The sequence below is a fragment of the Nothoprocta perdicaria genome, unplaced genomic scaffold (assembly GCF_003342845.1).
Source record: "Nothoprocta perdicaria isolate Ctin4 unplaced genomic scaffold, notPer1 scaffold_430, whole genome shotgun sequence".
Taxonomy (NCBI): Eukaryota; Metazoa; Chordata; class Aves; order Tinamiformes; family Tinamidae; genus Nothoprocta; species Nothoprocta perdicaria.
The window spans coordinates 169,347-194,403 of NW_020455678.1; the positions used below are offsets into that span (position 1 = coordinate 169,347).

At 38.1% G+C, this 25,057-nt stretch overlaps 1 protein-coding gene across 1 annotated transcript in view; it reads left to right on the top strand.

The window, feature by feature from the left end:
- Nucleotides 1-23,441, top strand: part of RAD21 (RAD21 cohesin complex component) — a 23,624-nt gene extending 183 nt beyond the window's left edge. The window contains exons 2-14 of the mRNA XM_026046305.1: nt 6,294-6,467; nt 9,368-9,497; nt 11,050-11,149; nt 12,070-12,176; nt 13,132-13,335; nt 13,772-13,897; nt 14,079-14,201; nt 15,497-15,720; nt 16,028-16,190; nt 16,524-16,675; nt 18,043-18,192; nt 19,631-19,714; nt 21,678-23,441. Of these exons, the coding sequence (XP_025902090.1) occupies nt 6,324-6,467; nt 9,368-9,497; nt 11,050-11,149; nt 12,070-12,176; nt 13,132-13,335; nt 13,772-13,897; nt 14,079-14,201; nt 15,497-15,720; nt 16,028-16,190; nt 16,524-16,675; nt 18,043-18,192; nt 19,631-19,714; nt 21,678-21,869 (1,899 nt within the window). The 5' untranslated portion in view covers nt 6,294-6,323 and the 3' untranslated portion in view covers nt 21,870-23,441. The remainder of the gene's footprint in view (nt 1-6,293; nt 6,468-9,367; nt 9,498-11,049; nt 11,150-12,069; nt 12,177-13,131; nt 13,336-13,771; nt 13,898-14,078; nt 14,202-15,496; nt 15,721-16,027; nt 16,191-16,523; nt 16,676-18,042; nt 18,193-19,630; nt 19,715-21,677) is intronic.
- The last annotated feature ends 1,616 nt before the right edge of the window (nt 23,442-25,057 follow it).

Sequence of the window (25,057 nt, forward strand, 5' to 3'; positions counted from 1 at the left end):
GGCCTCGGCGCGGCGGTGGGGCCCGTGCGTGCGCCCCGGTCTCTCGCCTGAGGGGCGGTGTAGGGGGTCCTGGGCTGCCCGCCCAGAGGCTGGGTCTGCTCAGGGCCGCACGCGGAGGGGAGAGCGGCTGGCGGGCAGCGAGGCTCCCTCGGCCCCTCCGCTGGTTTCTGGTGCGGTTTAACTTCTCTCTAAGAGACAAGTGCAGGCTCCGCGCCGCCCGCAGCCCGCGCTRCTGGCGTGTGCGCTGCCCTGGCTGTTCCGCCAGCAAAGTCGCGGTTAAAACGCTCATTTCTTTTAAAATGTAAGATGCTTTTGAGATGTAGCACCTCTTGTGGGCTCCTCGATTTATTTATTTGCTCTTCTAAGGAAACGTTCATCTCTACTGTATTTTGTTAAATATGAATCAATATGTTATGCTTATATAAAGAACAAAGAAAGTTCGTGGTTGTGGTGATTTATTGGCGTCACACCTCTTAAGAAAAAAATCTGTGATTAATTTAAATGGACAAGAAAATCTTGTAAGTTGTTAGAACTCATCATTTAGACACRCATTGTATAGCTGTATCAAATGTACTTTTCTGTAATAGCTTCCTCAGTAAAACTAGTTGCGTGTGAAATGAGGAAACATCAAAGCATTCATGTGGTCCAACTTTAGTTTTGTCAAGTTTGTTTTGAAGTTATTCCATATTCTCTGCCAGTTKTAAGTATGGAGTCCATTAACTGTGCAGAGGAAGCAAATTGGTGGAGAAAAATGTAAAAGGAGGTGCAAAAAGTTAGAGAGACCTGCAGTAAGCTTTGGAATTACCATACAATTATATTAATGTTGTCTTGTCATCAGAGTTAGTGCACTTCAGACATCATCAGGTTTCCTATAGAAATGAGAAGAGCTATCTCAGTTAAAATGTCATTTTAACTTTTACACATTTAACTTCTAACACATGTACTTCTGCAGTGAATGTCTGAAAACTAGTCTTTAAGTTGTGACTCTTTGGGTAAACAGTGCTGAGGAATAAAACTACTGCRAAAATATGGAATTTTGTTCTCTTATACGACTTAATTGCCTTTAAGAAATTATTAGGACAGGATTTCTACAAATGAATCTGTATCAGTTGGACTTGCAGAAAACTGTTTGGGACAATCTAAATGAGGCCTAAAGTTGGTAAGGTTCTTTCCCATGGAGTGAATGGACAGAGTGAGTGTAGGTACACAGACAGGGTAGCTGCCTAGTGTTCCATGTGGAAGTGGATACTGAATGGCATGGCACTCATAATATTCAGTAAACTAAAACTCTATGTGGTAGTTCTAAAAGATCTCACTTTTGAATTAGCAGCTTCAGTGGGATGCTGTATTCAACAATTTTATGTAGGTGTGTAGTATTTTTGAATTCAGTACCTGTAATGGAGAGCTATGTTTGGAGCTGTTACAGACCTAGTAGTGCAATATAAGTGTTAGAATTGTAGAATGAAAAAATGATAGAGTAACTAAGGCATAGAGATAAGAGGAAAATGCTGTGTGTGCTTATCAAAGGCATGCCATGTTGGACTAGTCCAATTTTGTCTTTTCAGTAGTTGATTTGTGTGAATATAAGAAAGGGAGGCGACAGGTCACTCCAGTAAAGACGTGAAGAAATCTATTAAAATAGAGGAAAAAATTACAAATGTGGTGAAGAACAAAGATGAAGCAAGGTAGTGCTGGAAAGGGAGGCAATGGGTTGCAAGGAGTTATCGCTGTTGCAATTTTGCCTTTTTTTTTTTTTCTTCTCTCTTCCCTCAGTGTTGACTTGGCAGCAGATGATAAGTGCACTTCATGAAACTTGCTAGTAAGACAACTTTAGAAGTGTTTGTATCGAGAAAGTTTTAGACATAAATGAATTATAAGGTAAAACTAAAAGTATAATTGCAGAGTCAGATTAAACAGGAGTAATAAGCTCTCAGTTCGTAATACATTTTTAATTATTTGGGACCAGCTGAATAAAAAGAATACTTTAGCAAAGACCTTGGATATCTAGAAGACTTTGGGTCATTTCTAGGTGCAGCGTAGGAGGAAGGGCAGAATGCAGGCCTTGCTGGTGGGTGACAATTATTGGAGCACCTTGGAGCACCATGTTCTGGACCTTTGAGGTCTTGCAAGACTAACTCCAATTGCAGCGGGTACATGGGAAACCTTTCATGTAGGATACACTTACCATTCCCCAGATTACCTAGGACCAGCTTATCTTAATAGAATAAAATGAAAGTGCAGAGAGAAAATGTTGGGAAGAAAACATCAGAGAAGGAAAGGAGATATTTGAGTGGAGGGTATTGATATTAGAACAAATGAAGTAAGCTTATGGTGATTGAACTTAAACCAAAATGTGAAAAGTTTCTGTGGATCAGTTGATGAATAGGGCTCCGGAATAGCCTTAGAACAAGAAGTAGATGACGGTAAAAGCAAGTTAAAGATTTAACACTTGAACTGTGCATACTTAACATGGCTTCATAGGGTAGCAGGAAAGCAGATTTAATGAGCTAGAGTGGAGAAATTCCCCTTTTTAATCAAGTCTTTATTTTTAGATGGCAGCTGTTTTACATGTGCACTGGTCAAAATAAAATCTGAGTATTGTGTCTGTTGTCTGTGGGAACAAGCAAATGCTGAATCAGACCCTGTGTACTACCTGTATTGCATTTTTTTTTTTTTTAGTTTCACTTTACTGTTACTTTGTTTATAGAATTGTAGTGGTTTTGCACATGTAACTAGAAAGAAAAATATTAACTAAGATTATATACAATTATCAAACCACCAACTTGGAGGAATATATGGACAATTGTGACTTTAAGTTTAAACTCTTTTTAAAGCACAAGCTGGGTGGGTCAGAATTTGTTCCCAGTCCAAACCAGTAGCAGACTAGTGAGTAGAGATTCTTTTAGCCTCACAGCAGTGTGAGACACAAGAAAGAATAAGTTTGTAGAACAAGTTCTGAAGTCCTGGATTGTCTTCAGTCGATTTAAAACAAARTACAAATATGTTTTACTTGGTTATATACACACCTGCACATGCATATAAGCCTTTTAAAAAMCATCAGCTACTCTTTTTGTCTTTTTAAGAGTTTTTATGAATTTCCCTTGCAGGCTGCAATGTATTTTTAGTGTGTGTATTTGAACTCTCTGCTGCTCCAAGAAATTCACTTCCTTTTACATTTATCCCAGTCTTGAATTATGCCAGAAAATATATTTCTTCTCTTTTCATGCCACTGCATCGTCATACTGCCCTATGAAATAAGGATCAGACAAAAAGTGACATAAGTAAAAAGATCAGTTGAAAAGAAAGGGGGGGGGGGGCAGCGAAATAAGCGAGAACAGTCAGTGGGACCTGCTATATGTGGGTGCCGATGTTCCAGATATCTGTAGCTGAAGTGCTGCAGTCAAGATATATATATTATAAAATGTTTAATSTTTAGTTGCTATAACTCAAGTATTAGTCTTGCAGATCATGTTCTAGAAATGTCAGGGACTCAGATTGTGATATAGAGAGGTAGTACTGCAGCCAGGAGAGGTATTTGTTTTTTATTAATAACATTCAGATTAATACAGGTTCAGATTAAAGCCTTTTAACACTATTTGATAGTCACTATTTCTCTTCATATATTCTTCTCTGGCAACACAGCCTTAATGTGTGAAGGGAAAGAGCCAGCCTTGAACTATTTTTGGTTCTTACTCAAAGTTTTTTTCAGTACCCTGAGCAAGATAATCTTCTCATTTTATCCTATAGGTAGGAGTTAGATTTGGTCTGTCTTAAAGCAAACAAAAAAACCCCACCTTTTCTAAGACTTCCCTTCTTCCCTTCATCCCAGCCCCTACTAGGAAAAACAATTTAAAAAAAAAATATTAAAGCATTACCTTTTTTGCCCTTGAGTTTCTGGCAACTCAGTTTCTTGAGATTCTTCTTTCCTATTAGATTTTTTTTTAAATAGCTGTTATGTAGACACTGTCATTACTATTTCAGAATTAAAGTTCTAAGTTGTTTCTCCAAGAGTTGACCAAATGATATTTTTTCATATTGTAATAAAAATCTTCAAAATATTTTCAGACTTATAGTTAATTGCAAGTTTGATATTGTGGAGTCTCCTTCTCTGGAGGTCTTCAAAACCCGCCTGAATGTCACCCTGTGCCACATGCTCTAGGTGTGCCTGCTTGAGTGGRAAGGTTGGACTAGATGATCTCTAGAGGTCCCTTCCAACCTTGAATATTCTGTGATTCTATTCTGTGATTTTTTGAAGCTTATTACATGTATTATCTTTATAAAGATTGTAAAACATCCTTGAATGATTGTGCCAACCTCAATGAATCAAAGTACATTTCCTTCAACTGTTTGTGGAAGATTGTATTACAGTAGTGTGTGTGTTTATAGATTGTGTTACAGTAATGTGTATGTGTTATAACAGTATTTGTGTATCCCCCATTTTTCTCCTCATTTATGGACATTTTGCAAGCTTGACAGCAGAGCAGTGTGTGGATTTTTGTCGCAATTCAAGAAGCGTAGATGTTGTATCTGCAAAGATGTGTCATTGCACCTATGAGAAYGCTCTCAGGCCTTTGAAAATGCACAGAGCGTGGATAAAATTGTCCAGTGACTCTTGAGACAGTGTGAGATTTTCCAGAAAACCCTGGAGAGGGGGTAAATAAATAATAGTTCTCATCTAGATTCCTGTTACTGATCAAGATGACTTTCACATCTGTCCAGTTGGACTTCCTAGAAAAAGTTGCTCATTTGCAGCTTAGTACTGCCCTGTCATTAGATTACATAATTTCAACAAATGAAAAAGATATTTTCACTTTTTTTCCTTAACTTGAAGTTCTCTTATGATGCAGACCTATTCTCACTGTGATTTTAATGGCTTTATCTACTGCATAAGCTGAGGCTGAGTATGGTTTTTATTCTTGCAAGTCCCCTGCGCTGTGTCCCTTCTTGATTGTAGATAGAATCAGCAGTCAGCATCTCCCCCCCCCCCCCTTTAAAAAAATGCCTTGTTGGCCTTTACTTTCCATGATCAAGCCCAGGATCTACAATTCTTCATTTGTTATTCAGATGTCTGGAGGCAGCCTGTGCTCCTGCTGAGCCAACGATGCCAGTCAGTGCCTCTGTTATATACTAATTTCTCTAGTAATCTACTTGGTGCTCTCCCCTCCTGCCTATGCAACATGCCCTAAAAATACCAACAGATCTACCAGAGCTGTTTTGAAACTTCATTCTTGACTTGGCTTCAAGAGCTTCTATTTCTGGGAATCATTTTTACCAGTACTTTGTGTTTCCTAATGCTCGATATTTGCTTGTGTCTTGTATTGGTGTGCATTTGGGAAGCACAGATTTTATGGCTAGAAGCTAGCACTGGTGCTCTTCACACTGGCACGACTTGGGCTGAACTCTGTGCTTTTAGAGAGAAAGCAACACTTGAGAGATGCTTCCTCCTTTCATCTTCCCTGTTTTCTTTCATTTCTTTTTTGTTCTGGATCATGCGTATTTCTACAGAAAAGCTGCTTATTGCCAGTCTTTAACCTCTTAAAAGCAACCTTTTTGCTTCTCAGGCTTTTAGTTGAGCCGAATCTTAATGCTTACCTGCTTGCGTGGCAGTGGCCAAGACATTGTGCTCTTCCGTTCCGCAGGGCTTTGTGTGTGACAGTTGTATCTTCAGTAAGATACATGAACATAAATTACTTGAGTGAAAGAGAAAATGGAAAGGGAATCTTCAGGAAGATTAGGAAAATATAGTTAGGTTTTTTTTTTTTTTTTTTTTTGTTCAGCATTTAAATATAAAATCAAGTGTTATTAACTAGCTTCTGAAATGGAAAAGGTAGTCCATTCAGAAACGGAGGTAAAGTTCTTTCCGTTCAAGAAAATGCGGAGTCTGAAAAGCTTAGGACTGTTTTTTTTATTATGATGAATGGTATACTGAAATACAGTGTCAGACATAACATACAGTATACTTTGGTTGTAGTATTATATACTGAGTATTTCAGTATAATTTGAAAGCTAGTATGGCAAGCTTTTGAATATGTAAATGATCTTACTCCAAAGAAAAATCTGGTCTGGAGAGATTAACTGGTCACTATGTTTCTTCATGTTTCATATTTCAATTGTAACAAATGTATTAGATGTCCACCATCTATAATTTTCATTTCCTTAAATATTTGGTACAAATTTAATCTAAGTGATTGGAAAGCAAATGTATCCTTTGCCTACTGCACCTAAGAGAAGGATGTTCCTCATGGAAAAAAAAATCTTTTAAAAAGGTAAAATATTTCCATTTCTCGTTACAGATTTGCACTTTCTTTTAGACATCTGGGACCATGTTCTACGCCCACTTTGTTCTGAGCAAGCGTGGGCCGCTGGCCAAAATCTGGCTGGCGGCCCACTGGGATAAGAAGTTAACCAAAGCCCATGTTTTTGAATGTAATCTGGAGAGCAGTGTGGAGAGTATCATCTCACCAAAGGTATCTGTTTTACACTGTATGTAAGGCTATCTTGTACTAAAAAGAAATTATGTATACAGGTGGTAATTGCTATTTGCATCACTGCAACAGATAAAGTTCTTAATGTTACTATTTTAAAGGGTAGAAAGGTCGGTTCAGACGTGCAATATTCCATTAGCTAACTGATTCTAAAGAGTATTTCTCCTTCAGTTTCCTAATGCTAGAATTTTGCGGCATTTGACTGTAAAATGTTGCTCCTTGCATAAATGGAGGACTTGTACTTTGAAGTACAATGCATCATGTAGAAGCAAATGTTTGGAAGAGGGAAAGGCTGGACTTTCCTAGCAAGAAAGGGGTCAGTGCTGGGCCCAGTGCTGTTCAACTTGTTTATCAATGACCTGGACGAGGGCACGGAATGCACCCTTAGCAAGTTTGCAGATGACACCAAGCTGGGTGGAGTGGCTGACACTCCGGAGGGCTGTGCTGCCATCCAGAGGGACCTGGACAGGCTGGAGAGTTGGGCAGAGAGGAACCTCATGAGGTTCAATAAGGACAAGTGCAGGGTCCTGCACCTGGGGAGGAATAACCCCAGGCATCAGTACAGATTAGGGGTCGACCTGCTGGAAAGCACCTCCACGGAGAGGGACCTGGGAGTCCTGGTTGACACTAAGTTAACCATGAGTGAGCAGTGTGCCCTCGTGGCCAAGAAGGCCAATGGSATCCTGGCYTGCATCAGGAGGAGTGCTGCCAGCAGGTCAAGGGAGGTGATTCTGCCCSTCTACTCAGCTCTGGTGAGGCCGCACCTGGAGTACTGTGTGCAGTTCTGGRCWCCCCAGTATAGGAAGGACGTGGAGCTTCTGGAGAGGGTCCAGAGAAGGGCAACCAGGATGATTAAGGGAATGGAACATCTCTCGTATGAAGAGAGGCTGAGYGAGCTGGGCCTGTTTTCTCTGGAGAAGAGACGGCTCAGAGGGGATATGATTAATATGTATAAGTTCAGGAAGGGAGAATGCAGGGAGGAAGGGGACAGGCTGTTCTCACTGGTGGCCAGTGACAGGGCGAGGGGTAATGGGCACAAGCTGAAGCACAGGAAGTTCCGTCTCCAGGTGAGGAGCAACTTCTTTACTGTTAGGGTGACAGAGCAGTGGAACAGGCTGCCCAGGGAGGTTGTGGGGTCTCCTACTCTGGAGGTCTTCAAAACCCGCCTGGATGCCACCCTGTGCCACATGCTGTAGGTGTGCCTGCTTGAGCAGGAAGGTTGGACTAGATGATCTSTAGAGGTCCCTTYCAACCTTAAATATTCTGTGAATCTGTGAATCTGTAAACTTATCAAAGACCTCATGATGACTGTCTTACAGGGCTGTTGTTACTAGCAGCTGTTAGAATAATACCTGAAATATTCTTGTCCATGCTTTGTAACCTAAAGACGAAGTACGTTTCTACTTAGTTACAGTAAGAAGATCTAAAGAATCACAGTAGTATGTAATGTTGGTTGAGGATAGCTTTTCACGTGGTAAAAATACTCTGCAGAAGTGTTAGAAGCCCTGCTTTACTGTAGCTTTTAGTGTCTTGCCTGGTTTTAGGGAAAGCCAACAGATGGGGACAAGACTAGACAAACAGAAGAATTCTATAGCTGTTGTCAAGTAGGAAAGAAATTTTAAGGCATTTATGTCTGTAAATGTGCTTTTTTTCCCACTCTCTATTACTTATAAAAATAGAACTGTCCATTTGAGAACTAATGAACATATATGGTATGATTTTTTTCAATTAATAAATATTTGAAAATCTTCAAGGCAGACTTGATTCACAAAAGAGAACTTTGCGTTATCTTTATGTTTGGCTGAGACAAATGTAAAAGTGTTTTAGTAGTTCTACTGTGGATTCTGGAAGAACTGCTAGTATAAGAAAAATATTTATTATACAATCACAAAGATATTCATAATTGCAGAAAAGAATGATTCCTCCCATGCCAACTGTGGAAAGAAGTTAGAAGAGAAGGATAACAGTCACAATTGCTAATGGGTTTCAGATTTCTCTGAGAAAAAGTGAAAATCACTAGACTCTCCTCTATTTAGCTTTGTGGAAGGTCACCTGGTGTATAGAATGACTTTATGTATTTAAAAAATTTGAATTTTTACAATTTGAGCTTACAGGCTATAAGTTGCCTTTCTGAGAGTTTTTCTGGGAGGTAATTATTCCATATGCATGTCAGGACAGGTCTTGTGTCCTTTTGGACTATGACATTGAAGAGAGCTCCTCCCTGAAATTCTTTCATCAGTTTTACTGTTTCTGCAGCTCAAAAACTTGATTACATAGCAAAGCAGTGACATTAAAGATGAGATGGTCACATCTAAGAGGAACTGAAGCTTGTGTTAGTGTGTCATTTGTCTGTTTTATGGAAACCCCACTTTTCCACTGTTCATTTTTCTCTCTAGGTGAAAGACTCAGTTTGTCAACAGGAGATGATAGGAAGTTAGATACCATTTCTAGCCTACTTTTTTGGCTAGTACATGTGGAAAGCAGAGTAAATTTTAATGTCTTGCTGTCCAGCCCATGAAAATTTTCACTATATTCAGGAAGGTAAAAAAGATGTAATAAGATGGTGTCATGAAATAGGTTTTGTCTTGTCGTCTTTTTTTTATTATTATTTTTATTTTTAACCAATCAGAGCAAAGTTTGGAAATTCCTGGAGTGAGCTGCTCTTAATTTACAGATGTTTATTGAGTTATACCTAAGACATTTAAGAATATGGTATAGAACTGTCGTCTTTAATTCTTTTTGTTCAGAGCTTTCTCCTGATTTCATTTGTACTGCTGTATATTCCATATTACTGAAAAAATCTTGCAAGGTTGACCAATTTGACTAGAAGGGGGAGAAAAACAAGGCTATATTTGGTTCACAAATTTGCACTGTGTTTTTAGGTGAAGATGGCACTTCGAACCTCAGGACATCTCCTCTTAGGAGTTGTTAGAATCTACCACAGGAAAGCAAAATACCTTCTTGCAGACTGTAATGAGGCTTTCATTAAGATCAAGATGGCTTTTCGTCCAGGTACCTGTCTCTTAAGTATTATCTGAAGAGTTAAGTCACGTGTTTATTAAGCGGAAAGGGATGTACTTTGTAAAATGTATTTATATTCTGAATTTATATTGAATTCTGAAATTCTGAATTCTGAAAGCCCTGCATTCCTGTTGGTGCTGATCAGTAAAAGATTCTGAATTATTCTTTTAACTGTTGTCAATGTATTAAGCGAAATGGGAATATTTTGGATGGCTTCACCTCCTGTCACACATCTAAGAAAGATCAGTTGCATATATGGAATAGAAACAAAGAAGGAAACTTGTGTCCATTGAGGAAAAAGGTTCCCTTGCCATCAGGTGCAGAAGAAAAATACAGTTTTTTGTGTAGTAGCACCTGTTTTGCATTTTTAGTTTCATGTTTCAGGATAAAAACTGAACTTAATGTATATAACAAAGGTGCTTTCATTTTGTGTGTGGAGCATGCAGTTTCTCCTCTCTTGTTGCTTACTCTGCTGAGATTTTCATAGACAGCCATGTTAATATCTGACATGACTTTCCATTCAGCAGTGAAAATACTTGACCTAGACATAAATGATACTTTAATACCAGCCTGAGAGGTTGGGTTTGTTTTTTTTTTTTCCAGCTAGCTTTGTATCAGTGATACTGCTGGACACACAAAGCTTTTGAATCACATTCTACTTTTCTAAATTTGAGTGAGTAGATTTAGGAGCTGAACTTCAGGAAGTGCTTTATAAAAGGCAGTTTTTGAAGTGTTAATGCCCCTGAAGTATCAATAGTAATGTGTGGGCCAGAGGGCAAAACATGCAGCTGAGATCTGTGCATTAAAGAAGTAACTGAAACTATCGCCATGCACTTCCAGTGTCCTCACATCTCAGCCTTTGAATAAAAAAGAAGCTCCTCTGGTTTCCATTGAACAAGACCTGCTGCTGACACTACTTTTTGTGTGATGCAAAATATTCATTCTCTGAGAATGCTCACTGAATAACAGGTTAAATGTCTTGGGAGTATGACTATGTATACAGTTTAGGATAATACAAGTGCAGAAATTAAATGCAGAAATGTAAGACTTCTATATGTGGCCCAAGTTACAGTATCATAAAGGAGACTTTCAGAGTTAACTGGGCTGTATAAATGACCAGAAGTAGAGAACAGTAGTTCTGTACTGTTCTTCGGCAACTTTGTTGCTACTGTTCTTTCCAAACAACAACAAAACAAAAATACATGTTCACCTGAATTGGCCTTGCATGGTGTTATGGTGGCCTGTACTCCCTTTGTTAGTGATTTGGGGCTATGTTGTGCTACACAAACATGAGTACTGCCAGGTGCTTGAAAACTGTAGATTTTCCAACAYTGAAAAACCAGTGGCACAAAGTATTTAATTTGAATTTAAACTGAAGCTCAGTGTTAACATCATTTAAAGATTTTTTTTCAGTTTCTATCTGCTTAAAGATGGTAGGAAGTACCTGACTGTCTGTAGTGGAGAGAATAATACTGAAGGCACAGGGGAAAAAAACCACAGTCCTTGGTAAGGAATGGGAGCTCATGTCAATGTTCTTCTGCAGGGGTTGTGGATTTGCCTGAGGAGAACAGAGAGGCCGCTTACAATGCGATCACCTTGCCTGAGGAGTTCCATGATTTTGACCAACCCCTTCCCGACCTAGAGTAAGCCTATGCTTTGCTTTATTTCATCTTCATAAAGTTTATTTTTAGTTGTTTTTTACTTGTTCTCATAAGCCTTTTAGTACACCAAGGAAGGACATAATTGTTTTTGTATTGATTTCAAATCTGTATTAGTATGTGATTTTAACTGAAGTTGAAACTGTTCTTAGGACTGAAGCTTTTGAAATATTCAAATACACATCTTCATTCCCTTCTGCTCACTATGCAAGGCTTTCCTTATCATGTATGTACCCATCTCTCAAGGTAGATGGGTTTTATGGAAAGGTCCTGATTGGCTTTCCATAGTGTCATTTATAATTCTCACAATTTTCTAATATTAAAAAGTTATTTGTGAACATAGTAACAAGTATATGGAAAAAGAAAAACGTTTAAGAAATTGATCCTACTCTTCTGTGGATTTGGGTATAAAGGAACTTCTAGGATTCAGATTATTTTAACCAGTGTTAAACTTAGTGTGTACTATAAATTGAATATAAACCAAGTTTACACAGTTCTACGGTACTCTGAGGAATTTACCTTCAGATACCACTAAGAATTAACTTGATATTTTTACTGGATATACTTTTCAATCAACCGTTTTAGTAACTTTGGAAATTTAGTTAAAGGTGAGGGCTCTTCTTTATTACTTTGACCTTTTAAATTAGTGTATCCACAACATAGTGAGAAATAAGAAAGGTTACTCCATATTTTCAGAAGCTTCCAGAAGTTTTGAATGACAGATTTTAATCATGGGGGAAAAAAGAAAATCATAGAATTTGAGAATCTGGATTCACCTTCAGCTTTTTCATTGACTGCATTGTATACATTCTAGGAGTTAATTTCATGTTTTTATAAGCAAACTTTACCCTTTGTTAACTTTTTAAATATTGGGAGTTTTAATAATTGCCTTCTATTTGTTCAAGTGATATTGATGTGGCCCAGCAGTTCAGTTTGAACCAGAGTAGAGTGGAAGAAATTACGATGAGAGAAGAAGTAGGCAACATCAGCATTCTCCAGGATAATGACTTCGGTAAAATGTCTTGTATATTTTGTTTTTTTATATATTTCTAATAATATCATTTTACAGTTAACTTCTAAGTATAAAATCAAATTAGGCTAAACCAAATTATGCTGTGTTTTCATAAGTTTAATATTTAGTGTACATAGAGCAGATTTTTATTTTTTATCAAAAATTGTGTTGTCTGATATTCAAGTAATTGCTAGCTGCATATATAGAGCATGAAAACATTCAGGTTAATTGTTAAAGTACTGTATTAATTGAAGTTTTAAGAATTGTGATGTGAATGTAAAGTCAAGAGTTAAAGTCAGCATTTTTTTGATCTTCAGTGCATTTTCATTTCAACGTATCTGTTATGATATATATGAAGTTGGAGTTATTACAGTATTGACTGGTTTCCTGATACTTCTTTCAGTATCTTTTCAAACCCCACATTCCAAGATCTGAAACAAAGCTTGGAAGCAGCTCTGTCTGAATATCTAAAGATAAATCATTTCCCAAATGTAATAATCTAATACATAAATTTGAAATCATAGCAGAAGTATAATCTATAATTAACTTCGGTTGTATTAATTTGCTTTTAATACATAAATCCACACTTAAAGTATAAGGTATAACTCCTTTTGGAAGAGTCATTGGTTTCAGTGTAGCTAAGATGTAAGGTTCTTGTAGCAATCRGAACAAATTGATATCAGAAAAATGACTCTGAGGTATTTTTTTAACTGTTAAAGAGATACCATGTTGCTGAAAACCATTTGTTATATTTGTCATTAACTCTTTGGTTAAAGCAAATAGATGACCTCAGAAAGAACAGGACGTTGGTAGAGGGTTCTGCCTTTTGGAAAAAGAAAAAATAAACTAGTAACAAAATTTAGTCTTTAATGATGTGACATTTTGTGTTTGGTTAGCTAAGTGTCTAAAATCTCAGTTCTTTGGCACTTAAAGCAGTGAAATGATGTTCTCATAGGTGACTTTGGGATGGATGATCGTGAGATGATGAGAGAAGGCAGCGCGTTTGAGGATGACATGCTGGTGAGCACCAGTGCTTCCAATCTTCTGCTGGAACCTGAGCAGAGCACTAGTCATCTTAATGAAAAAACTAATCACCTGGAATATGAAGACCAATACAAAGATGATAATTTTGGAGAAGGAAATGATGGTGGAATATTGGGTATGTTTGAGAAGTTAATATGTTTTCCATCTGTTCTGCCTTCTGCCTCGGGTGGTAGGAGGTGGGAGAACTGGTTGTTTCCCTCGTTGCTGAGGTCTCTGTCTAAGACTGAGCCTTCTCAACCGGCATTTTGGTTCAAGAGGCTTACTGTAGTGTCAACAATACTGATACTAACCACTGCATATTTTAACAGTAAGGATTGTGTTGAATACCTCTGCCATCCAGTTAGATGCAAATATGTGACAACGTATTCCAGTAAGAGTTATTTGTAAACTAATATTTGAGCCAAAGTGTACATTGAAAAAAACATTCTGCTTTCTTGTCAGCATTCAAAGTATGTATGTAATCTTTACGCTGTTTTTACCTATGTTATGAATTTGTCTATGCTTGGAGAATTTCTGTATGCAGAGTTGATTCTTTATTATAATTATTTCAGATGACAAACTTCTCAGTAATAATGATGGTGGTATTTTTGATGACCCACCTGCACTCTCGGAAGGTGGAGTAATGATGCCAGAGCAACCTCCTCATGATGATATGGATGATGATGATAATGTATCAAGTGAGTATGATCTAGCACTAGATCTGGAATGACTTGCTTTTAACTAATCAGAAATCTAATTCCGTAAAAACATCATCTGAATAACATGAAATGGTGAACTGCTTTAAGATGCAGGGTAGGGCAGAGAGAACTGTTTTGTTCCTTGGATATATGGTACAATTTATTTTTTTCTAATTGGCAGTGGGTGGACCGGACAGCCCAGATTCAGTAGATCCAGTAGAACCATTACCAACTATGACTGATCAAACAACRCTTGTCCCCAACGAAGAGGAAGCTTTTGCTCTGGAGCCTATTGACATAACTGGTAAGTAAACTTATTTAGGAATATTTTACTTGGGTTATTTGAGACTTTCGAGTGGAAACAGAAGTCTAGGCTTGTTTGTCTTTAAATTCCAAAAAAAAGTTAGCAGCAACAGCCAAGCATTAAATTTCTGTTACTCTAATTTTAGTCTTCCAGTGCTTTCCAGACTTCCAGACAGGTAGTTTACAGTGACAGTCTTGGAGAGTGCTCCTTTGTTGCTTTTCCAGCAAGCCTGGATAGCAGGGTGATTCTGTAGCTTTGGACAGAAGTGTTTAAATGTGGTGTATTGGAATAGATCTCATTATATCTTTCGTATTGACAGTGTCCACAGTGCAGCTGAATTCTCAGTATCCTGTGCCTTAGATCTAGGAGTGACTGTTCAGGCTGATAACATTAACTCCAGAGTTAAATCGCCAAATCACAGAATGGTTGAGGTTGGAAGGGACCTCTAGAGATCATATGATCCAACCCCCTACTCAAGCAGGGAAATGCTCTTCTACTACTGATCTGTGACTTTAATGACTTGCTGAATACAGGAGCTGTATCTTTGCATTTAAATTCAAAAAAATATATTAGATAAATGTTATTCTGTGTGATACTGTATTTAGTTCAACATAAACAGATCCTTGCTCTAAGTTAAGATCTGGAAAAAAAAGTAGTTTGTTCTGTGTTTTCAGACTAAACTCCAGGCCCTGATTTTCTGCTTGGCCAATTAGAAAGCCTTAGCACTGCCCTCTGGTGGCAAGATAGCTACAGAGGTCCCAGCTGATGAGCTGGGACCAGCAAAGACAGCGTTTGCCAGAGCTTCAGGGTCTGCTGCAGGAAGGCCAGGCTGTTTACACTAAATTCATTCTAGAGCAGGATGAGAGGTGCAGGTAAGATAACCATCCACATTAACACTAAAAAAGTTCAGATAGGATTTAGGGGAAAGACTTGGTGCAGTACATGGCTCTGGTCAGAGGGGTCTTGCATCTAGAGGGTTTGTTTGTAAAGAGCACCATCCTGATATGCCATGAGGGAGGGAGGCACATGCAGTGAGGAGATTAAGGGACATCCAGTAGAGCTGTCAGTGTGCAGATGCACAGATGATTTAGTACGCTGTTGGACAGTGTATTATGCTCAACGTTTCTATAGTGCTTTTAGGTTTTTGTTCTTTCTTGCCAAGTTAATATTGCTTTAGAATACTGAGGTTACTTTCTAGATGGACAAATATGACATAGAGAGACAGCAGCACTTTTACTGCAGTGTGATACCTGGCTGAGCTAACCCATGTTACTTTTTTAAAAAAATCCCTGTAGTCAAGGAAACCAAAGCAAAGAGGAAGAGAAAGCTGATTGTGGACAGTGTGAAAGAGCTGGATAGCAAGACTATTCGAGCCCAATTAAGTGACTACTCTGATATTGTTACTACTTTGGACTTGGCGCCTCCCACCAAGAAACTAATGATGTGGAAAGAAACTGGAGGAGTTGAAAAGCTTTTCTCACTGCCTGCCCAGCCTTTGTGGAACAATAGGCTATTGAAGGTAATGTATTTCAGAAAAAAATCATATTTAAAGAACTTTTATTCAGAGTTGTTTTGTATATGTTAAATATCAGTATTTGAATAGCAACATAGTAACACCAGTATTATAAAGTTTAAAAAAAAAGCAGCTGAGTTTGCCAGTGCTTAGTGTTTATCACTTAAAGAAGTGCATGAAAATTAGTATATCTACATATTACAGTAGAACAAGAATTTAGAAATTGGAAAGGGAGAATGACCAGTAAYTGATCTGAAATGTAACGGAAAGGATGCTGAAATCCGCAGTGAATAATCAAACTCTTCCCCTCTAGCTCTTTACTCGTTGTCTTACACCCCTTGTCCCAGAAGACCTAAGGAAGAGGAGGAAAGGTGGGGAGGCTGACAACCTTGATGAGTTCCTTAAAGACTTTGAAAACCCAGAGGTTCCCAGAGAAGAACAGCAACAACAGCAACAGCAGCAACGAGATGTCATTGGTTTGTGACTTTTCTAAGGATTCTCTGCTTTCCTTCAAAATGTTTTTAACACCAAAGATTTTGAAGTGCAGAGCTTTGCAATTGGGTTGTGTAGCTAGATAATCTATGACTGAAAAATAGCTCTTCTCTAGATACAGAAGAAACTTGAGAGAATCCACTTGAGAATGGGTTAACTGGATTTTGTATTGGGCTGTGTGCTCATCTGTACTGGTTAGGTTTAAGTTGCTGCAAAAGCTATTTGAGCCATTTAGGTGCTGAGTAGCAAATTTATCTTAACAACATAGTTTTAAAGAGTACCAAAGTATCTAACACCGATCTCATTGTGGAATATAGATGAACCTATCATAGAAGAACCCAGTCGTTTACAAGATTCAGTGATGGAAGGCAGCAGAACCAATGTGGAAGAATCGGTTATGCCGCCGCCACCCCCTTCAACGGGTGTGAAACGCAAACTGCAGCAAGTGGAGCCCGAGCCTGTGTTACCCGTGAGTAAACTCATGCTGGGTAGTTTCTCTGAGCCGGAATKCAGTCTTCTGAACTACACTGAATTTATACCAGAATGTTTGTCCCTCAGTAGCTGTTATGGTGCTGTTTCTCAAATGTTTTAGTAGGACTTCACCTTAAATGCAAGTAAGATAAAAAAATGTTCACTCGGCAAAAGAAGATCTTCAGGAAGTAAAGTCTGCTGCTTAGAAAGCTGTCAAGTGATTTTGCTGTGACAAGTGTATGCAGACTGGTTTCTGTGACAAAGAAACAATGGTGCTGATTGCACAAGCTCCTAGTTCTTAAAGGCAATTTCTGTGTTCTGAGGCCAAGGGATCAAGCAAAGCTGTGGAGCTGTGAAAGAGGAAACCTGCAGCTGGGGAAAAGGGGTTTAGAGAGGAGGACAACATGAAAGATGTGCTTTCTGAGTACTGGCATGGTGAGACTAGTCCTGAGTTGCATTGTGTTTCTTGTATTAATAGTTTTCTTGTTCCACTTTATACTGTTTCCTAGATAACAATTTACTCAACATTGAATGAGAGTGCTAAATGTTATTTACCTTGCTGAAAAAGAAAAATCTTTTGAGAGGTGGTTTGTGCTGCTGGTTCTTTTGGCCATATCTGTAAATGAAGTAGACATTGGCTGTACTTTGTCCTGAAATCAGTACTGTAGATATGTGCTGGGAAGTCCTGAAGCAAATCAGTTGGAAGATTTGCTCTAGAAAGGCAGATGTTAGGAAGGTATTTTGAAATAGTTTAGGTAAATGCAGAAGCAGTTTCTGTTTCCTGAGTAATTTTACTGGCAAAAACTTAACGGTTTGTGAACTTGGGAAGAATGTGAGATGTGGATTTTATCCTTAGAGTTAACTACATAAATCCTGATAAATGAATTTTTCCTCTGGATTTTTCTTGTTATAAATGTCTTCTAAGGATTATATTTGAGTAGCAGTCATTTGTATGAGATTTTGGAAACCTGCAAGAGCTTTGTTCTGATATTTGGAAGATGTTTTATTATACAGAGTTAAAGTATGTTCATGTAGCATTGCATATGGTTATGTGGAATTTTAAAGTTGTATATGCTGATCTGAAATGTGATCAGTAATTTGAGTGATGGGATAAATGAAGTCCATCAGTGAAATGGAATATCATTTTYTTCTCATAATGATATCTTAATTTCTCTTTAAGTCAAATCTAGAGATTTTAAAATGCACTTATGGAAAGCAAAACAAAGAAAAAAAGGTTTTTCCAAATACTTTGGAACTTGTCTGAAAGGATGAGCCTTGGATTTCATAGTGCTTTGTGAAACCTGTGTTTAGCAGTTCAAGTACTGAAAGTGTTGCAATTTCTTTAACTGTTTTTTATTTTTAAAGCATCCACCATCACAACAGCTAGAAATGCCACCTGTAGAAATGCCCCCAGAAGAGCCCCAAAACATCTGCCAGCTAATACCAGAGCTCGAGCTTCTGCCAGAAAAAGAGAAGGAGAAGGAAAAGGAGAAAGAGGAGGAAGAAGAAGAAGAGGTAAGAACTAAGCTATAGAAAGAGTGTAGATGTTCTTCTCAACCCTGCTTGACTTTGCATTCATTAAATATAATAAATTAATCATTTTCAATCACTTCTTGAGAAGTGGTAAGCCCTGAAAAGTTTCATCTTAAAATGTAAAATATTCCCTTGATCATTTAAAAACTGAATATACGTCCCTCTTTGAGTTGAAGAGTGCTTCCGTTTTCGTATATTGTTTCATTAAGCTTCTCCATGGAAGTTACTTCTAAAATTTCATTGTAAATATTCCATACTACTTTGTATGAGCAGATTTTCACAAGAAAATCTTCCATCTCCTGAAATGCCATCACTGAAGTTATCTTAGAATATTTAATAATTGGTGGAACTCAAATTTCATTGGTTCTTTTTTACTTATCAAAAAAAAGATATGTACAATTTAAATAGTTTAAACAATTTAGATAAGTTTCACCATTGCAAAAAGAGTATACCTGGACATATGGAGTTCTGCTGGGTGGTGAGTCACACATACAAAGAACCATGAATGGCTTAAGTCAAGATGATTTGTCTGCAATGCCAGGGAACAGTGTAAAAAGCTRTTTCTTTGTGCAATGAAATACTACCTTAAAGTAGCACAGTGAAAAGGAGGAAATATGTGCTAGCTTAATGGTGAAAAATAGAAAATTTGACCAAGCAAGTTATTTGTCTGTGTCATTGTAGTTTCTGAGTTCCTACAGCTTTATTTCCTTTCACTTCACTTAATAGTGTTATTGTTAGGGTTTGAAACAAAGTAGACCTTGCTAGCATGTGGTGTTTTCATGGCAATTTTTAATTGCTAGTTTTAAGTACATACCTTTTAATTAAAAGCTGAATACGTAACATTTTCTGTAAATAAGCAGTGTTCTGTATAGGTCAAGTGCTTCATTAGACCTAACAAGGACGTTTAGTTGTTACAGTAACCTGCCTGTGCTGCTATAAATATTTGATATTATTTTGCAGTGACTCTGTTTCCGCAGTGAAATGAGAATGGCTGTTTCTTAGTGTTGTTAAATAAAATCATTGTTGATTTCAATGTTTAATTGAAATCAACAATTCCAATTGAAATGTCAGACTACACTAAAACATCTKTTCCTCATCCAGCTGTTGTCACTGAACTTTTCTTTACTTACACATACATGTTTGCTTATGCTTAATGTCAACTGAATGTTTTGAGATGCAAACACTATGGCAGACTGTACTAATTACATGAACTTAAGCATTTATCCTTCTCTGTACCATTTCCTAACTCCTGGCTGTATCCTGTGAATCAAACTATCTTACTGTTCTGGCTGAATCATCTCTAACTTGATGAGCAAGGAAAAGCTGCACTGATATCAAAAAATACTTTTTATTTTCATAGCTAAGTGGATGAAAAGATCTGTTGCTGTTCTGCAGATATTTGAATTTTTGCTACTTGCAGGAAGAAGATGGCACCGGGGGTGATCAGGATCAAGAAGAAAGGAGATGGAATAAGAGGACTCAGCAAATGCTTCATGGGCTTCAGGTACACATGATAATTCACTTGTACATTTTGGATGTTCCTGTTGAGGCTTCTGCTGTGAGCTAAAGGGATAAATGAGTTGTATTGTTACAGACAGACAAAAACACTAATTTGCAATGATTAAGTCACAATGCAGTTGTCGCTTTATCTGAGAATATTTTAAGTACTATTTTCACTTTTTAGCTCATGTTAATGAGTCTTTCCAGCCTCGGTGACCTTTGATAATCCAAGTGGAACTCATGGACTCTTAAAGTTCTTAATTGCCTTTGACTGTGCTATTGTAATGGAACTTTAGCACTTCTGCCACTGCAGGCAAATCTCCTCAGGGTGTAGGGATGGGGATATTGCAGGATGTTGCAGAATGTTTGCTGCCAGCTGGGTTAATCTCAGAACCTCTGTGCTGTGATGGCTAAACTGCCCCCAAAATGTGAGACTGGCTTTGTTGGAGGTGCTCATTTCAGTTTTCGTTATCACACTGCAACTGTCAGTCTGCACTGATAGGTAATCTTTGTAGAACAGATTTTCTTTCTAGAACTATGGGTGTTTATTTAACATTATTTCTTTCCTGATAAGATATTTGAATAACTCTAGTACAAACATTGGTCTCTGTGTTCTTATGTTCCTGGACTACCTTTGCTTGTTAGTCAGGTTTGGGGTTTTCACCTCTTTTTGCTTAATTGTTTTGACAGTTCAAGCACTTCTGATGTCACTGAATGAGTCCCATTTTTCTAGCTTTGATTTCTAAAGTTTCCCTGCATCTCAGATATTTAAAGATGCTGCTCTGTTTTTCAGTGAACTCTGATTTTATGGTAATGTTATTGGACTGAATTTCTCAATTTGGACTGAAATATGATAGGTTTAAGTTTCTGAAAACTTGCTAGAAGTCCAGTAAAAAATTATCTCTTTATTTCTCTAAGCAATAGATTTAGAACTTAGAACTCTTAATTTAGAACTTCTACAGAGGCTTTATAAAACTTCAGTATCCTTAGATTTATTTTATATTAGACTGTAATGAGGTGAATTAAGTCATGCAGTAGTTCCTTTGCATGTCTGCAAGAATTCCATCAGTTTAAATGCTAGTAAGCTTAGAATTATTTAAAGTGATAGCTTGGTACAATTTTTAGTTTGCAACTCTGCTTAATGTTTTTTCTCTGAACATTTCATAGATTTCTGAAAAGAGACTCAGATTTTTTTCAGATGGACCATGTCTAGCTTTGATTTTTTTTTTTTTCCCATTGTGGCCTCCAAAAGTAYTATCCTAAATAACTGAAGTCTAAAAGTCTGTAGTGAAATTTGAAGTTAAGATCTATTTAAAATAACTTGGTTTGGCCAACTTRGTATCTTTTCATCTAGTAAATATTTCAGAGTAGACAGTTCTGTTTTCAGTTGAAGACATCAGTAGTTGTTCTAGCCAGCAAACAGATGCATTTTCCTGTGGTATGTATGTGATATTTTTTTATCTTTTATTTTTTATTCTGACCAATGCTTTGGAGAAAAAAAAAAAAAAAAAAGTGATTTCCAAATGGTGAAAGTCAGGCAAAAAGAGGAATTTTTAAACATACAGGCTTTCACTTTGGGAAAAATGTACTACTTTTGCCCCTCTTAATCTAGACATTTTTTTTTCCTCATCCTGGAATAGAATTATTTTAGGGCTATTTTTAGTTTGATAATTAAAGCAGATTTCTTTGTTGTTATTGAGAAATAATTGTCCTGTAGACAATAAGATTTTCTGCTATATTACAGCATTATATGTCTGTAAGTACAAACTCGAGACTGATTTCCCATATCCATAGAAAATCTATTTGGTATCATTTTAATTAAGATTCATATAGAAATTTCTATGTACTTATTGTGTAATGTCCCTGTTCTGTGCCTGGTGTGGGGAGTGTCACTGACAGAATCCTGGTGTTGGACGTTTTCTTGTGTGTAGCTCTTGATTTACGGTGTCAATGTCTGTGTTTTTCAGAGAGCTCTTGCAAAGACTGGAGCAGAATCTATCAGTTTGCTTGAGCTGTGCAGAAATACAAACAGAAAACAAGCTGCTGCAAAATTCTACAGTTTCCTGGTACTTAAAAAACAGCAAGCCATCGAGCTGACACAGGAGGAGCCTTACAGTGACATCATTGCAACACCTGGTCCCAGATTTCATATTATTTGARTGGTTAGATAGAGCAGAGCTAGTGTCTGTTTCACTAGTGCATATGTGTATTGCCCCATCTGTAGGGCCCACAAAACCATTGCAGAAAATTTAGATTTTATTGTCTGTATCAAGTCCTTGGTTTTCTTTTTTTTTGATAATTGTATTTGAAATTTGCCACCTAAATTCTTAGTACAACTGCTGTGGGGGGTGGGGAGGGGGTGGCTTGAGTTCCAGCTGCAGAAACCAGAAAGCTCAAGGACCCAGACAAAGATTGTTTGAACAACTTGGAGCAGATGTGTGCAATATTGGTGCATGTAACGTTGAGTATCAATAAAAATGTCTTACTGTAATTTGACTAGCTTGATTCAACAGTGATATTTTAACCTGTCCAAGTAAAACTGAATGGCCAACCTATTGTCTGATTTAAAATTTTGCCAAACTTGTCTAAAATGTTCAGTCTGCTTCTCATAGTAGTGATTTTTGCCCCCTTGCCTAGATCTTTATCAGTATCCTTGTGCATACCGTGGGAGTCTCGTACAGCTGCCAGTATGAAAGGTAGTGCCTGATGTGTCAGCTTGCTTTGTCACTGCATTTTTGCAGTCAGATTTTTGTAGCCCTTGATGCTAAGGGGAAACGGGTGTCTATGGAAAGCACTTCCTCTAAGTGAACCTATTACATACATGAAAGGACAGAACATTTGTTAAACATTTTAGACAAAAACATTCCTTTTCATTCATTCACCTCATTATGGTCCACTACTGATAATGGCTAATTACTGTTAATAAACATCAAATAAACTCTAGTCATTTCATTTAAATCTTTTAAGATATCAAAATGCTTTAGGTATGGTAGAGCTGTATATAAACTACAGACTTTTTAAAACAAAACTTCTAGATTGTAAATTATCCAATTTTTATTAAGCCAGGTGTATGAAAATAAGATAGGGAGAAGTTAAGTAGATTGCATTTGTAAAGATGCTAAATTCAGTTCCCACCTGTACTGAAAGGGCAGCAAACTTGAATACATAGTACAGACAGGCACACTTCCACTTAAATGTGTAGTGTATTAATGACTCTTTGGATATATTTATGGTTTTAGTGTCGATTTTCCAATACTGCACACTCCTGTGTTCAGAATATTTTATTGACTTTGAAAAGGAAAAAAAAATCCCATTTGGTTTTACTGCAAAGAATGAAGCTTTACTATTAGAGCAGGTAGCACCAGAAATTATGTGAATATGTTGATTATGGAATCCTGTCTTAACTTCTTTTTAGGGCAAAATTATTCACACTGAAAGTTCTGGTTTTAATGTTGGCACTTTGTGAAATAATATGAGGACTCAGAAATTTCAGTGTATTCTCAGATGTAAAATTATGTGAATGTTTGACAAATCGGAGATTGCAAAATGACCATGTTTTAATAATCCTTGAAAAACTTAATTGTATAAAGTTACTGCAGCTTTATTTTCAACATGATGTGCCTGTAAAACCATGATTTCCCCCTTTGTAAAAAGAGACATTGTAGATAACTTGAATGTTTAATTATAGAAAAGGTCATTAGTTTCTTGTTACACATTTTTAGTCTGTTTTTTTGCTTTTCAAGGTTAATATTCTTGAAAATAGTTGATGCTGTTATGTATAACTTTTCTAATAAAAGTTGTGTTATAAGCTGTTACGCATTAGCTCTGTATCTTGTTTGAACACCTTTCATGTAGTAGCACGGCCTGGTATTTACAGGTTGCTTATTTTGATATTAGGAGTGGAAGTAAAACAGTGTAGCTCTTGGGGATTTTAGGCTTAAGTAAAGAGATTTCTTGCTGTTAGGAAGGAAGATTTCTTATTTTCCTGGCTGTGCTGCGGTTTTGTTTGAGCCGCCTATGCTAAGAATGTCTGTGTGGAAAATTAGGGGAGACTGTCTATAAAATGTGATCCATCTCCACTGCCAGCTCGCTCTGAATGCCAAAACATACGCGGCGTGGCCTCTTTTAGCTCTGCTGCTCTCCTCCTTCTAGAATTGCCTCTGCATGCGGATATATCACAGAGTCACAGAAAAAGAGAATGGGTGAGGTTGGAAGGGACCTCTAGAGGTCATCTAGTCCAACCTCCTGATCCATCAGGGACACGTACAGCACATGGCACAGGGTGGTATCCAGGCAGGTTTGGAAGATCCCCAGAGAAGGAGACTCTACAGCCTCCCTGAGCAGCCTGTTCCAGGGCTCTGTCACCCTCACGGTGAAGAAGTTCTTCCTCACATGCAGATGGAACTGCCTGTGTTACAACTTATACTGGCCACCACTGAGAAGAGCTTGGCCCCCTTCCTCCCTACATTCTCCCTTCATGTACTTACACATGTTATTCATATACCCTCTCAACCTTCTCCAAGCTAAACAGGCCGAACTCTCTGAGTCTCTCTTTGTATGAGAGATGTTCCAGTCCATTAATCATCTTTGTCGCTCTCTGCTGGACCATCTCTAGAAGCTCCACATCCCTCTTGTCCTGGGGAGCCCAGAACTGCCCCCAGTACTGCAGATCTGTCCTCACCAGAGCTGAGTAGAGGGGCAGGATCCCCTCCCTYGACCTGCTGGCAACATCCTCCTGATGCAGCCAGGATCCCATTGGCCTTCTTGGCCATGAGAGCACTGCTGMCTCATGGYTMACTTGGTGTCAACCAGGACTCCAGTATATCCGTGCTTTTGGTGATACAAGTGGTGCTTGTAGGTCTAGACACTTGGATGCCGGCCTGCGGAAGCAGCAGCACTCTGTGGAGTCCCTGGGGCTACCTGCTGAGTAGCAGAAGTTACGGAGCCCAAAGCTGTTCATGCTTAGGTGTGGAGCCCGYGGCAGGTCACTGCACCGGTGCTGTGACCTGCTGATGTCGTTTGTGCTGCAGGTCTCAGTGCGACACAGGCCGGCCCCGCGCAGCGCCCGTGTGGCCCGGCTTGCTGCCCGGCTGGGACCRAGCGAGCGAGTGGTCGCTTCACTTACAGCGACGAGGAATGTGTGTCCTTGCTGCTCCTCTGTGTGCAGGCCGAAATAGTGACATCCAGAAATGCCACCTGGAAAGGCACAGCATTTGTTCTGGTTTTCTTTGGTAGGATTGCTGCTTTTTACAAACATATTGAGGTGCTTCCCCCCCCCCAAAAAAAAAAAAAAAGTGTTTTCTTATAACTATTCTTCAAATAAATACCTAAACATTTCCAAGACATT